This window comes from Xiphias gladius, chromosome 23 (genome assembly GCF_016859285.1).
Source record: "Xiphias gladius isolate SHS-SW01 ecotype Sanya breed wild chromosome 23, ASM1685928v1, whole genome shotgun sequence".
Lineage (NCBI taxonomy): Eukaryota > Metazoa > Chordata > Actinopteri > Istiophoriformes > Xiphiidae > Xiphias > Xiphias gladius.
The window spans coordinates 12,864,773-12,880,467 of NC_053422.1; the positions used below are offsets into that span (position 1 = coordinate 12,864,773).

Genomic DNA, 15,695 nt, shown 5'->3' on the forward strand with positions numbered 1-15,695 from the left:
TTGCAGTGTAGGATAATCAAGATTGCAAACTTGGGGTGTGAAAAGGTTTTTGCATTGTTCTTTAGAGGCAAAACTTTCTTCCACATTATACATCAACATCACAAGACAGGTTACACGGAACAGGAAAAATAAAAGATGAAACGTCATCAATACATGTCAAAAATAATGTCACAACAGAAAAAATATAACATGCAGTGCAAAGGACAATGCTCTAGACAAGGCTGAAGATGAGCAAAGGTCAGAGTTCAGCATCGTGATGGCCTGAAAAAGGAGGCCTTTTTCTGAGTCTCTATGTACCAGAACGCAGATAGAAGCCGGGACATTGTATTGCTGAAGTGGGGAGGTAATATATACTATTGATTCTGCCTGGCTATAATGTGAAAATGCAGAAGCCACCAGGTTTGGTCATTTCTTGTTCACTGAGGGCAATGGAGGACTCTGACAGCAGTAAATCCTGTTGCAAAGGTCCTCAGTTTTCCCTCGCCTGCACCGCAGTAATGCTGAGAAATATTTGATCTTGTGTATGAACTCTGGAAGTTTCCATTTCTCCCTCTCTCCTGTGCACAGAGCTGATATTGTTGTCAAAGCCGTGGCCCCTTTACAGTGGCACATTAGAGGCGAACAGGGGACCATCTGGTAAATTAAACGGTCAAATAAAAAGAGTTGGACCGAGCCCGCCCTCGGTCCTGCATGCTCCCGTTCCAGTTTGGTTATGGAAACACTGAAGCCGTAACACTTCCTCCTCCTCTAAACACACACACCTGGTCAAAACTCCACGTCCCCCGGCCCTCCTGGTTATGACCCCTTCATCTGGAAACAAACAGCCACATAAAACAGTGTCATTTTTCCCAATTAGGGGAAGAAAGGAGGTCTGGAGATGAGGGGAGACAGCAGCAGCTTCTGGAGTCAGCATGAAAGCTGCTCATTTGCTAACACCCTGCTGGGTTAATTCAACCCCTGCATGAGTGTGTATGTTTTCACACTGGCCTACTGAACTCTTTCGTTTCAGGCCGTCAGAGGACCTCTGGTTGTGGACAAATAGACTCAAAGGAATGAACACATGATGCATGCTGTATGTAGAGCCGTGACCGCACATTCACACTGACTCACGCAAAACAAATTAAAATGTTCGTCACTGTTGCTTTGGTTGTGTTTTAGTGTTAGATTCCTGTAATTTGATCCCTCTGCAGTCTGTCTACTCATTGCGTAACGCAATGATATTTATAGTAACGCAACTTTATTTATAGCCCACAGTAACTCATTCATGTCTGTTGACCATAACACATTTTTAAAACTGTGAATTATTAATATTTCCAGTGATTTACAGGCATACATAGACTAAAAAAATGAAAAAGGCACAAAAATTAGTTGGGATGTAATTTCTTTACATGTATATAGACTGTATTATAGTGTTATTTTATACATATTTCTGCTGTATTTGTGTGTGTATGTAGTGAAACAATATATTTTACAACCTTGAACTGTTCGATAAGGATATTTCGATAGATTATGACTAAATATTTGTACATTTTTAAAGGAGCCTGTTTCATTTTTCATGTATTTTTTTGGGGGGGTTGCTGGCATCTAAAAGAAGACGTCGTGCATGTGGGTGAGCACAGTTTAAAAAGCGCTACACAAATGCATAGAAAGTCAAAATCAACGCTGGACTCCAGGGGGTTAAAATGACAAGAGTCAGTGGTATCAGTAGTCTCCAGTCTACTGTATGTGTTCTCCTTTGTGTGTGTGTGTGTGTGTTCATGGCTGGTTTTATTATAGGAGGAACTGGCAGGAAAAGAAAATGGTCAGAGGCAGTGAAGGGAAAAAGGGATTAAGAGAGCTAAATACCATAACAGAAAGTAACACACATATTACAACCCACTGTTCAGACAGGTATTTGCTTTTTTTTTTTTTTTTAATAACCAGTCTACTCCAGCCTCTGTGTGTGTTTAAACAGAGAGCTGAGAAGATCCCACAGCTTCTTCACTAACTCAAGGTTTAGCTGAAATATTTTAACTGCATTTTTTTCCCTGCTGTTCGATCAATCGACCGGTTTCCACTTATCTCTGTAAAGTGCGAACGACAATGAGTCGACTCTCGAAAACTCGCGCGGGTTGCGTAATCGACCCTAGAGTGAGCATCGCGTCTGCATCACAGAAACCGTTTGGCCTTCTGGGAAATATGCTGGGATCATTTTTTTTTTCTCGATTACTAGATGATGGATTGTTTGGTCTGTTCAAATATTTTCAAGTCTTTTTCCAAACAGAGTCAGTTTAACTGTCACAGACGAGTAGAAAAAAACCCCTCAAATATTCGAATTTAAAAAGTGACTTTTTTTTTTTGTAACTTAAAACAATAAATTGATGATCAAAATCGTTGCGGATTGATTTCCCGTCCATCCACTAACAGATTAAACATCTGATCACTGCAGCTCGAGGTGGTTCTGACGTCGAGCGTCAGCGCTGCACGTGGTACCGGCGGCCCCGGAGCCGCCTCTACCGTGATCTCGTCGTTTTTTTAACACGGGCAGCCCCGCTCGAGTACAGTTTGACTCCACCGACCTTATACTTGAGTTGGGAGTGAAGCCCTTCATATCAGGACCAGGGGGAGGCCAGGCGGCTGAGTGTGCAGACCGCCGACCCCCCCCCCCGGGACAGACGGAGAGACCAGCAGTGTGTGTGTTGGTTGGACCGCAGCCCACCCAGGATACTGGGCTGGCAGGCTGCACGCGTGCTTTGAGTCATGTCGACCGCAGGCAGCAGCTCTGAACGTGATGGACTTAGGTAGCAGGGATTTCAAAGGCTCCCGGTCGCCTCCGTGTTCGGCTGGACGCTCGGGTCTAGCCTTCACTTTCCACTGGACCAGATCCAAGTTGTTGTGCCCCCCCCGGCCGGTGGCAAAACGCAGCTCAGATAAGAGCGAGCGGAAAGTGTGAAGAGACGAAGCATAACAGGCAAGTGTCGGTGAGGCCAGCGGGTTCTGGAGGTTTCAGATTGTTGAGAGAGATGTGGAACTTTCCCCGAGCTGCTCTGCCAGTCCCAAATGGAAACCTGGACCTCTTGCAGCTACACGTCAGGGGCGGATTCCTGAGGGGAGATGGGAGGAAAAGCTGCTGAAAAGTCAGCTCAGCCCCAAGTTGTGACCCAGTTATAGCAACGGAACGACCGCTTTATTTGACCTCGGTGATGCTGGGGATCTCGGCTTCGCCACACCGTCTAGAAATCTCTCTCTTTCCTCTCAGTTTGGACAGTTTTTTAAGTGACTTCTGTGGGTTAATACCGGGGTTTTCAAACCGGGGTTCACTTATGGTCCCACTTTAACCTCACGGCCAAAACAAACACCGCGTATTCTCATCCACTTTGTATTTGTGTAACACTCCGGCAGACCGTAATAACCCTGACTCATTAGGGCCTGCAGAGGAATACTGCCGCCTAGAGGTATGGACACAAAACTACACGTATTCTGTGATAGCCATGCGAGGGCAACTGGAGTCGCTTACAGAATACAATGACCCTGGAAGACTCAGAATCTTCGCAGACATAAAACTGCATGTAGTTTGATCATCATGGACCCTGGAAATAACACAATGACGAATAAAACTCTTAGCACATGTGAATAGTTGCTAGTGAGTCCTTACGGATCCTGCAGCAGCATTAAGTATCATTTTGGTCTTTGACTGTTGGCCAGACAAAAGAAGACATTGGAACATGTTACCTTGGACCTAAACAAAATAAAAAAATTAAACAGATTAATTCATAATAAAATTAATCATTAGTTGCCACCATAGACAAAGCTTCTGTCTTTTGTTGCCTTTTGAGAAATAGTAAAAAGGGATCAAAAGATGTTGCCTTATTTAAAGATTTATTAATTTATAATACAAGCTTTTATGTAGACCACATTGCATTTTAGTTTTTACATTTATTCATACTGAGCTAAACTTCATAGCAGTGACATTGATTGACAAAAAACACAAACCAAAGGACACTCAACGGAAGGAATCAAAAGGTTTCTGACTGTTTCTGAAGAAACTGCAGCCCATCAACACTCCCAGTGCACCACCTTTTTTTTTTTTTTTTTTTTTAAGACCACATGCCCTCAACAGTCTTCATACAGTATGCCACGTGCATCACACACCCTCAGACACACTCGCATACAAACTCACCCACACTAAAATTCAACAAATACCTATACACAAGATAAAAATTGATATATTTAAATTTCAATATTAATGATATTACTGAATTCCACAATAAAAGGCAAACAAGAAGTAAAGACAGCATCCAAATGAAAAGGAGGTGAAATTTTCCTTTTTACTCTTCATCTTAGCGGGAGATAACTCTCCCCCTGCCTCGTTCTCAGTGTCCAGTAGAGGAGGGTCTTGCATCGACCACACGCCTCCCTCCCATCTTCAACTATCTTCTTCTGTCTGCGTTTAACTGGCCCGCCATGTCGGCTCCCTTTGAGAGGGAACGCTGACAGTCTATGCAATACAGTCACAGCTACGAGCGCGAACGCCACACCCGATGACACACAAGCAAGTCCTCTGCCTCCGTCTTTGCAAGCGTCGCTGAGAGTCTTTTCCTGTTTCTCGTGGACCTGTACATCCCCTCAGGTGTTCACGCAGCTCCTCCTAATAAAAGTCTTTTCTCCATTGGTCCATTTCCAGGAACAAACAGGATGGAGGTAATGGCACAAACACCACTGGTGCTGATACAGACCAATCGGTTCAGTTAATAAGAGGCAGAAACAGTCTATGAGGAGGATGGCATGTTTTCTACCCCGTGGGGAATTATGGTCTGTGCATCAAAGAAAAATGTCATGAGGGCAGAGAGGAGGACACAATAAACACTTCTGAATTAACAAACTGGTTAAGTGCAATGAGAGGGTTAACACCATTGAGTAAGAGCTGGAGAAATATCCATGTGACTAGTAGGGAAGGGTTAAAGCCCACACATCCTTTATAGCACTTCTGAGTCCATGAAGAGCGACGTGTTCCTGGGTCTTTTTCTCAAACTTGTCCAGCAGCGAAGGTACTGCTTAAAGTCATGACCTTCAAATAAAAAGGAGTAACAACAGCACATTCTGCCGGTAAAGTAAACGTTTGGGGGCAAAAAGTGAATACACTGGCACAAAAAAAAAAAAAAAAAGGAAAAAAAAGAAAAAGCCTCAGATTGGACAAGAGTTCAACCAAAGAGGGTAACAGCCCCCAACCAGACTTCCTGGGATTCATTCCAAATCCACAGCTGATAGGACGACAGGCAGGAGAGAGCAGAATGTATGCATGTTTTTATGCACGTGTGTGTGTGTGTTATGTGTGTGCGTGTGTCATGTGTGAGGTCTGGGTAGAAAGAGAGTGGGCCGTTTCTGTTGCTTTACAAGAGGAGACAGCAGTTGCTCTCTGTGGTTTTTTCTCTGTTCCTTTGACCTAAAAAGACAGGAGAGCAGAGACATGAGGTGAGATTAAAAAAAAACAACCTGCTCAAACTAGAAGAAAGCACGAACACAGACGCCGTGGGGGATGAGGCTGACGTTAGCGGCAGCAGCAACAAGGGCTCACCGCATGATATATGTGCAAGCTCGAAGAAAACGGACCACTATCCCTGAAAAAGCATTTCATCTTATAGTCGGGGTCGTCCTATATTTGGACCAGTACAGTAGATAACAACCATGATATCTAGTTCTCTGAATCATGATCTCAGTGTTGTCTACAGGTCTGTTAAAAAATAAATAAAATAAATAAATTTTTAAAAAAAAGACAAAAAGAAAGGATGCTCACCATGAGAGTTGGGCTCTGGAAGAGTCTCTCTGGCAACCAGGTGCATGACGGTTGTTCGGCCCGGTGGCAGCTTTAGAGCTTTAAACGCAGAAATACACCTCATGATTCATTACTATTTAGTTGTAATTAACTTGATTTTATCATATGAACCCATGGTGGCTAATCCTATGAAAATGTGGCATTATTGAAAGGATAATACTTCAGCCAAATATTTTCCACTCCAGGGAAATCAGCTTTTAATTTATTTGCATGTTACAAATGGAATAACCTTCAAAATACTCTGAGAGCTGAAACACTAAGTTTCTCTCAGTTTGTCTCTATCATTGAAACACTTCCACCAGTTCTGTTATCATTTATTTATTTATTTTATTTTTATTTCTAATGTGAAGACTTTAATTGAAAATATTGTTTGTTTTATAACAAACAATATTTTGTGAAAGTCTTCAGATTAGAAATAAAATTTTTATTTTATTTATTTATTTATATTTATATCTCTCACTCTCTCTCTCTCTAAATAAAAAATACATCCAAGCAGCAGCGAAGGAAGGATGCTGATTGGCTGTAGTGACTATCAGGACAGCTACAGAGGTAAATTAAGGTTTGATAAGAAGCTGTGTGATTAACAACACTGTGACTGCTGCTGTTAGCCTGTTAACCAAACCGTTTACAACCAAACACACACTATTCCCTGACGCACCTTATTTTCACCACACCAATTGAATTTTGGTCTGACTGCAGCTTCGGAAAAGAGAGAGAGATAGTTGGCCCACTTAGCACGGAGCCACTGAACCAGCCCATCTGATTGGCGGTCAGTAAATCCCAGTTGTTGATGGCACAAGTGCAAACCAGGTACAGGGCAGAGAGTCCATGAGTTTAACGGGATTAAAATAAATCAAATCAGATGGGCTGCTTACACTGCTTTGTTTTGACTCAAGTGCTCATTTGTTAAACTGTGTCAACCCTCAATTTTAGCAGCGTGAGGTGAAGGGTAATACTTTGGCTTCCACTAGCAACTGTCACTATGACAGCAGATGTGTTAATTTTGTCATATCATGCATCTGTGATACTGGATTAGGTCAGCACGACTGTGTTTGACGTTAGGCTCTCCGAGTGCAGTTTACAGTAAACACTTTTTTGTAATTTCTCCTTTCTGCAGTGGTATCTGTGACTCTTCATTTCCATGGCTTATCTTACATATAATACACAGAAACAGACCTGAAACAACCATCTGTCTCAGGAGAGCTTCATGACACCTCGGCTGTTTGTGTTTTCTGCTTCTATTGGCATTAATTGACAAAAGGTAAAGAAGACACATGCCTGCCTGTTTACAACATTACAAAGACACTGTAGCTTTCAATCTGAAGTGTCACAGACGTGGGCACTTTTCTGTTTTCCTTAGATTTGCTGTAACTGAAATCCTGCTGTTTCAAGCGCACCCCCCCCCCCCATTTTTGAAACATGAAAAACGACTGACAGAAAAATTCATTCACCTGGCAGACTTGAAAAATTTATGATGCAGTCACAGAAGGAAATTACCTGTCAGTAATAAGTTATCTTTAAGTAGGGGTGGACTCCTGGTGTGATTTAAGGTGCAAACAAAAAACTGCAACCAGAGATTATGGAGGGAGTGAGTGAGCAACTCACTCAAATGTTATTGGAACTTGTTTTTCTCTCAGATTAGTTTATTGGAGGTTCTTTGTCGGTTTTGGGAATAGGAGTTTGACAATAATCCCTTGCACAAGGTCCACTTACTGGAAATTTTTCTGGAGCTTTCAGCCACATCTCACGGTCTTAACAAGTGGATGAAATTACCTGTTGCCCTGTGATTGAAATTCCATACTTAGGTCACTTGAAAACAACTGAGTCACATGACAGCTGAGCAAACTCCATTCACCATGTGGCTGAAAGCGAAGAAAATTTCCAGAAAATGGAACATGTGCACAGGACTATTTGTCAATGAGTGTTGGCATTTACGATGACAAGTATTATCTTTGTGATGGTGTCCTCTTTCAGAGATGGTCTTACCTCCCAGGGTAACATTGCCATGAAGGAAGCGTCCCTGAAAGATGAGGCGTAATATGCTAGGGCTGCTCACCCTCTCCTCCTCCCATCCTGTCAGAGAGCAGAGAAACACGTGCATCGCTTATGGTATGGTCAGATTAGGTTTCCGTCGAACAAAAATGTACCTGCACTCAGCCCTGAAAAAGGGGTGTGATGTCACGTTTCTGACACCGGAAATAAATAGATATGAATTTGAACGATCGCAAACTATAAACAGAGTATGAGACTGACGCCGTAGTTTGTAGTCTGGTGGTGTGACGATGTACTAAAACGGTGAAGAAACAAGCTAGAGAGTAGAAGTACAAGTACAGGTGAAAGGGAAACAGATCGAATATTTGTACACCCGCAATGTAATGTGACCAAGCCTTTACTACGGCTCAATCCATACTGGATTTAGAGGCTGATGTTGGTATTCATATATGGAATTTTAAAAATCTGTGTATCAGCAGTATGTTTTTTTGTTTGTTTTTTTTTTTTAAATAACATGAACACATATCATAAATAACATCTTGATACTGACTGTTTAGATTTGTATGTCTTCAAAATTGTGACCAAGGTACATGCAAACTTTTTCTAAGTTACCTCAAACCTAATTTTGCATATCTGTACTGCAGTTTTGCGTTACTTATTGGCCAGTCTATACATCGATACCAATAAATCTGCTATAAGACAACATCAAAAGCCTGGCCTATTTATCAGTCTAGCGCTACCATTTACCATCACTGTTCTTCACCATAATGTTGTGAGTACCCATCTGGTCGCTTTTAACTTCTTAAATTTGTGGTAAAATTTGGCTGCGTTCATTTCGACTGTTAATATAAACACTGTATACAAGGTTTTCAGTGCATGCATTAAGTAGTGGTGAGTCACAATAGCAAATGAAATGGAAAAAAGCAGTTGATTACTTGCAGAAACTGACTGACTATCTGTGTCAGTATATAAGTATATAAACTGAAACCGTAAAAAAATAAAAATAAATAATATTTTTTAAAAATTCAGCAAACTGAAACCTGCAAAAACGAACCTGCAGGCCAGTTCTCAAATACATGCTTCGCGATGTCTGTGGCCGAGTCATTTGGGGAGAAAGTGAAGTCTTGCGTTTTCCCACTGACCAGGATAAGGCGGAGGTGCACCTAAAACAACAAACAAAGACAGCCTAATCTCAGTCGATAGAAACGCTGTGTCAGACACCAAACTTCCATTAAAATTCTTCTTAATTAGTGGTGGTGGAATCCCTCCACTTCCTCTAACCTCTTCAGACATGAGGTGACCTTCAGAAAGCTGTGAAGAGATGGGCATTCCAGTCTAATTAGATTTATCCACACCAGATCTCCACCCTTCCACTGGGCGACTTCATTCAATGCGGGCTTACACTGAAGTGAGCCCCTGTTGCCTGAGACGACAACAGATAAGGGTGGGGCTGAGGGGGAGAACACTGGCCCTTTAGTTCCAGGGTGCTGCAAGCTCCTCTCCGGGCTGTCAGCCTAATGCGATAACCCCAGGTGTCCCAGACAGCTCTGGGCCATGTTATTAAATTTACATGGCCAGTGCTTAGCCCCGAGGGGGACTTTGCATATGTGTGTGGGAGGGTCTTTAACAGAGGGGCTTTCCTCTACATTTTATCCTCTGGGCAACTACACAAAGCAGTATGTTTAAAAAAACAAAACAGAAAAATAAAAAGGAGCTTGTCTAACATGCCTTGAGGGCCTAAATAATACACTAATATTAGGAAATCCACGTGGTGGGACACTCCGTGCTCCTCCTACTACAAGATTTAAAATTATCAAACTACATGCAAGGCACAACATTATCAAACTATTAAATTACCAAAACACCCTACTGTAGCAGTGCTGACACAGTAAATTGATTAAATAATCAACATATCTGTAATCTGTAACTATTCTGACACTCAATGTAAAAGTAAAAATGCCAAACATTACACCCAGTACCAGCGACTCAATTGTGATGATTCTCTGATTTTCTTTTTCTTATGTGGAATTTTCAAGGAACCAAAAAGAAAGTTATAGAAAGAAGATGTCACATTGGCTTGGGGAAGGTGTGATGGGCATTTTCTGACATTTTATAGTATATCTATTTACAGAACCTAATTGGTAGGTCTTGAAAACAAACATTAGTTGTAGCGCTATATTGTAGTACAGTTAAGAGTGATACATATATGACCATTAATTATTCGTAACATGACAGCAACAGAATGCAACAATGTGTTTGGCTTCTTTGCATTGACATGAAACACTGACTGAGGTTGAAGTATAGACTTTCAGCCGTAAAGCTGAATTTACACTCGATGCAAGGGGTTGGATTTCACCCACTGATATCACCTCCGCAATGCTAGACACACGTGTTATCAGGCCATATCATGCTTTATATTCTGCAAAGTAACAGTGTTTACATTTTTTAAATTACTTTGTGAGACAGAGCGACAGTGACCTATACACAGAGAATGATTAACTCTCTGTCAACGCCATTGCCCCATTGTGTACTTACATTTCTGAGGAGGTGCACGTCAGCTAAAGAGTAATCTTGGAGACATTCAACGCAGAAGCATAAATAGAAAACTTGGCATAAAAGGGCCTCAAGGGTGTGTGAGGGTGGTCACATCCATGTTGGGTGAACAGAGAAAATATCCTAAACATCAAAACAAGACAACCAAGGATCTTTTGGACCAAACAGTGAAATACACTTGAGCGGCCAAATCAATTGCCTGATCTCAATCCATACAAGCTGAAGACCAGTCTGAAAACAAAATTCCCCTGACACATGAAATAAGTAAAGACAGCTTCAGCTTGAAGATAGTGGAGCATCCATCAAGTTGATGTCTATGGGTCACCCAGTTAAGGCATTGAAGAAACAAATAAAGCCTGCAAGTTTACTCCAGACCACATATATATTTAAATAGACAATGTTTCGTTCACAGGTGGATTTTGTCAGATCAAATTGACCCATTTATATACTATACCAACAGGCTGATAGGCTCTATGATGACAGTTGTCGTTAACCGTCCAATCTGCCCAGGTTGATGACATTTATGATTATGTTACTGTTAACAGAAAAACATGATTCAAATGGGAGGTTATAGATATGTTTTGTTGGTTATTATCATGTTATTCCTTTCATGTAACTTACAATTAATTTGAACGTTTTTTTATATATTTGAGATCTTATTGACATACTAACTAGATGTTGTCTATCTAAATAAATTGTGGTTTGGAGTCATATATTCATTGATGCTGATTTCCAATAGCCTCGCACCTACATGTGATAAGTGTGTAACTGTGCTCCTTCTGCTAGATTTCAGGCAGTCATAAATAGTGAAGGATATGAAATCATGATATTACATTAATTTGCCCACTTATTTCATTCTTTCTGTATGGTCAGATCATGGTCAGGGTTGAAAAATCACTCTGAACTGAATTATTGATCAGTTTTGGACCTAATGTATGCTACAGCAAGTACTGTTCCTTATTAATCCATTAATCCATCGTCTCTAATCAATCATGTCGCTGCTCCAAAAAAATTACTTTGGGGTGAAAAAAAACATCCCATCAAATTGAATCTTTCTAGTGGGACATCTCTACTAAAGAGAGAAAACTGACAGATGGTATTAATTTTAATTTTCTCAGACATTTGCCCTTCTTAAAAAGGTCGAAGATGAACTTTCTTTGGGTCACAAATCACAAAGGAGAGAACAAAGAGACTTAACCACGAGGTGTGACGTCAGGCAGGGACAACCCCGCTCTCTGATCTGTTTACAAATACAATCCTCCCTTGGTGGTTCTCTGCCCCCCCCCCCTGAACCGAATAACCTCAATGTGGGGTTACATACCCATGTCGTCATTAACAAGCTTTGTCCCCATCCCCATCCCTTTCATCCCAAACCAAACAAAAACAAAATCAAATCTGCCTGGTTACCCGTGGCAACATCCTGCATCAAGAAATTCCTCAAACACTGTTGTGACTTACTTTTTTTTTTAAGGGTTAAAAGCAAGGTAATCAGCAACCCACAGCAGGACACTGTCTTGTTTTTACCTGATGTATGTGTCCTAGATAAAACACTTGACAACATTGTTTACATAGAATTTTAAGGATGCATACCACCAATACGAAGGTGATATTGTCTCAAGGGATGCAACTATAAATTATTTTCAATATCGAGAATAATTTACAGATTATTTTGTCAGTTAAGCAAATCTTTGGTTTAAGAAATGGCAGGAAAAAATTATTTAAAAAAAACAAACAAAAAAAAACAAACAAAAACAAAACACCCATCACAGTTTCCAAGAGACCGAGGTAACATCTTCAAATGTGTTGTTTTATCTCAACAACAGACCAAAACCTGAAATATACTCAATTTACAAATACATAAAAACAGAGAAAAGATGAAACTCTTCCCATTGGGAAGTCATAACCAGCACACTTGAAATGTTTGCTCAAAAATCATTTACATAACTAATTGATTATCAAAATAGTTGAAAACTAATTTTCTTTCTAAACTAAATGCTTCCCTATTAATCACATTAGCCCCAAAACAATTGAATGTCTAATTTCCCATCTTTGATAATTGATTTATCAAACAAAAACACAAAGATCGGCTGGTTACAGCTTCACAAATGCAAAAACGTGGTCACTTTTCTTTGTGGAATATTACAATAAAGTGAATATTTGAAGGTTGGAAAGCCAGCTGCCAGGTATCAAAGCTAGCGGGAAATATTATTCTCTGTATAACTTCTATCATTTCTGATCTGTCTGTAAGAGTGTTGTCCATTCCTATGGTTGGGGGGGGGGGGCTTAGTAAGAGGGTACAATCAATTGGCGTCTAAACCTTGAAAGGAAAGTAGGGCAACGTTTTAACTGAGATTAGACAGATGGTGTTCACAGGAACAGCAGTCACTGTCCCAGCTAAGTGTTTGCGGACGCTGGCTAATCCATGATCCCCCCCCTCACTCCCAACCCAGAACCCTAAATAATTTTAACTTGGGGAAACGTTAATGTAACGTTATCGGCATGATACTATAATACAATGGTTCGTATATGAATGCAACAGCAACCATGTGTGACAGACTCCGTGGATTTGTGTTGACGCTAGAAAATATCTTGAGAAAGGTGGCAGACCCTCACTCACCATATCAAGATCCCTCTGGGTGGTCATGGCTCAGGGAGGAAGAAAGCCGTGGACGTGGGGCAGAGAGGACAGGACTGGTGTGGTTCAGCTGCTGGAGACCGACCCTGAGCCCTGACACAAACAACACAAACACTGTGAGACTGCTTCCCACAGCCTGGCACCGCAGCGGCACCGCACCATCACCCCTGACCCAGCGGACGGACATGTCGCTAACGTCAACACCTAACGCCACGGCGTTATCCATCAAACGCCAAACATGCACACGATTGATTGGCCACCTGGAGCTGTATAGGTAGAGAGCAAACAGGTTCCCTTCACCGCGTTTTAGCAATTGTACAAATAACAAACCGAGCGAAGCAGCTTAAGTCTTCTCAGTTTAACAGCTAACGTTACGCTAGTAAAGATAGCGGGGTTACACTGTTTATACTAGTTAGACTCAACCGCCGCTGCTACTTAGCTGGGTTGCAGGAATAAAGCTTTATGTCATAAAATAGCCAGGAAAAAAAAATGTCTCCCCCGAACACACCATCTAGTACTGTTTCCTCCTATGGGATGTCGAAACTGAGCCGTGCGAATAAGGAAGGGTTGTGCTAACCTTAGCATTGCTGTATTAGCTTGTTTCAATCCTGCTATCGCTGGTTAGCTGCGGACCAGCTCGCTAACTAAATGTGCAACGGCGACTTTTGTCCTGCCGACCTCACCTGCATTGGATGACAATGATGAAACTTTGCATTCAGTTGAATGGAAGAGTCAGCGGGGAGCACTTTTTGTGGGGAAAATATCGAGTGTAGACGGATATCGTTGACTGTGGGTATCAGTGGCTAATGGACGGGACGACGCCGGATGTCAGCTGCTTGTAAACACAGCGAACGACCGCAAACACTTCTGGGAGTTGAAGTCTGGAGCGAGGAAAAAAAAAGCTCTGTGACATCATGGCAGATGTTAAAAACAGAAAACTTTCTGCTCCGCGAAATACTGCATTCAGTTTGAAACATAATTACTAATTTGATGTAGTCCTTGTGTATTTAGACATTTTAGAGGCTCAGTGGTGGGAATTAACTATATACATTTATTCAAGTCCTAAACTTATGTACAATTTTGAGGTACTTCTACTTCACTTAAATATTTCTATTTTATGTTATTTTATACATCTACTGTACAACATTTAAGAGCGGGATATTGCAATTTCTCCACTACATTTGTTTGGCAGATACAGTTACTTTTCAGAATAAGACTTCACATGTAGTAATCTTATAAAATACATTGTGTTGTAAAAGATTAAACCAGCGGTTCCCAACTTTTTTTGGCTTGTGCTCCCTTCAGATGTCTACGAGTTGCTAGCACCTTCACTAAAGAGTGATCTCCTCTGTAACCTTCTCAGATGGTTTGATTTAAATAACAGTTTGAGGCCCAAATTGGTAAAATTACCTAAAACTTTCACAAAAAAGAAAGAGGAAAAAGAAAACATTCCAAAAAATTACTACAAATCTTTGTAGTAGAAGATTGCTTTTCTTCCCTCCAACCCTCGTTAATCATGATGTCATGCTTTGGCGAAACAAACAAACAAACAAACAAAATAATGCAGCAATCTCTCTTTTCTCTCTTTTATTTTTGTTTTTCATCTCTTTATGGTTATATTGCACCTCTCTGTGGTTGACTGCGTCTCTCTTTAGTTGCTTTGTGTCTCTCTGTGATTGATAGACATAAGAACAAAAATGGTAGAAGTCACTTAAAAGAGAGGCTCTGGTAGGCCTTTTCACTAATCCCTCCATGCCAGCAATGTTGTGATGTAGTGTTGTGATTTATTGTTGATTTATATGTTCATTTATTGATTGCCAACATTAAATAACTAGGTTGTGGGCAAATAAACCCTCAGAATGGAGTAAACAGGAAAAGTGGATCCAGCTGTTTTCATAAATGTTAAAATGTATATGTAAAATATTTTCTGCTTTGTCTTCTGGGGCCTCATCGCTCAGTTTTTGCAGGACTGTAAGACTGATAATCTTGGAATCAATCTTCTAGAGGTCAAAAACGGGAAAATCTCAGGGCATCATAACTTCAATCTTTATCAGAGCATTACATTTTTTTTTGTTCACAGAACCGTGTCAGTGGTAAAAGCAGAAAAATGACATCTTTCTAACCAGCTGCACCCCAAGCAGTAATCTGAGGCCCCATTACTTCATTTAGCTGCAGCAAGGCACCTGCTGATCAAAACGATGGCAACACGTGCACAGGAGACGTATCAAATGTCAACATATGTGGTTTTAAGAAATAAAGCAATTTGTTGAATTTACTGAATCCTCAATGATCTGCTGTCTACTGAAACAATAATTCAGTGTAGCTCTCAAAATACATCTTCAGAGTGAATCTGGTGAAGTGATTCACACAGATGCAGATGTTTTTGTGATGTGTGGGACTGTAAGGTGGCAGTTCCTCTTTTAAACCACAGGATCAAATTGAAGCCTTTTAACTTTGACACTGGCAGTGCTAATTTTATCCGCAACATGACAAAACTTTGTGGAGAAGTCAAATAAGACAAAATAAGACACATAGTGTGACACATAGCCTGCTGGTATGACTGCATAGCCCAAGTTAACACACATGTATATTGATTTAGTATATCATTACTTGGTGGCAAACTACTACAAATGATAATTTATATTTAATTATATTAAACCACAGGATGACATGATATTTATACAACAGATTTACATTCACATT

The 15,695-nt window shown here is 40.8% G+C and overlaps 1 protein-coding gene across 2 annotated transcripts; it reads right to left on the reverse strand.

Moving 5' to 3' along the window:
* Positions 1 to 508: 508 nt before the first annotated feature.
* Positions 509 to 13,852, reverse strand: ubl3b (ubiquitin-like 3b). 2 transcript variants are annotated; one of them, XM_040120327.1, is made up of 6 exons: positions 13,676 to 13,852; positions 12,975 to 13,085; positions 8,859 to 8,967; positions 7,799 to 7,885; positions 5,774 to 5,851; positions 4,058 to 5,422 (listed from the first exon to the last, which is right to left on the reverse strand). In XM_040120327.1, exons 2-6 carry the CDS (start codon positions 12,999 to 13,001, stop codon positions 5,370 to 5,372), a joined length of 354 nt encoding a protein of 117 aa, XP_039976261.1. In that variant the 5' UTR covers positions 13,002 to 13,085; positions 13,676 to 13,852; the 3' UTR covers positions 4,058 to 5,369. The 2 variants fall into 2 exon arrangements, with proteins under 2 accessions (XP_039976260.1, XP_039976261.1); XM_040120326.1 differs by lacking the exons at positions 4,058 to 5,422; positions 5,774 to 5,851 and adding an exon at positions 509 to 810.
* Positions 13,853 to 15,695: the final 1,843 nt, after the last annotated feature.

Excerpts from the sequence above, each read along its gene's own strand:
- ubl3b (XM_040120326.1), bottom strand. The coding sequence starts at position 13,001 with ATGACCACCCAGAGGGATCTTGATATG. Across the intron at positions 7,886-8,858 it reads ATTTGAGAACTGGCCTGCAG|GATGGGAGGAGGAGAGGGTG; the intron begins GTTCGTTTTTGC and ends GCTCTCTGACAG. Across the intron at positions 811-7,798 it reads TGGCAATGTTACCCTGGGAG|ATGAAGGGGTCATAACCAGG; the intron begins GTAAGACCATCT and ends GTTTGTTTCCAG.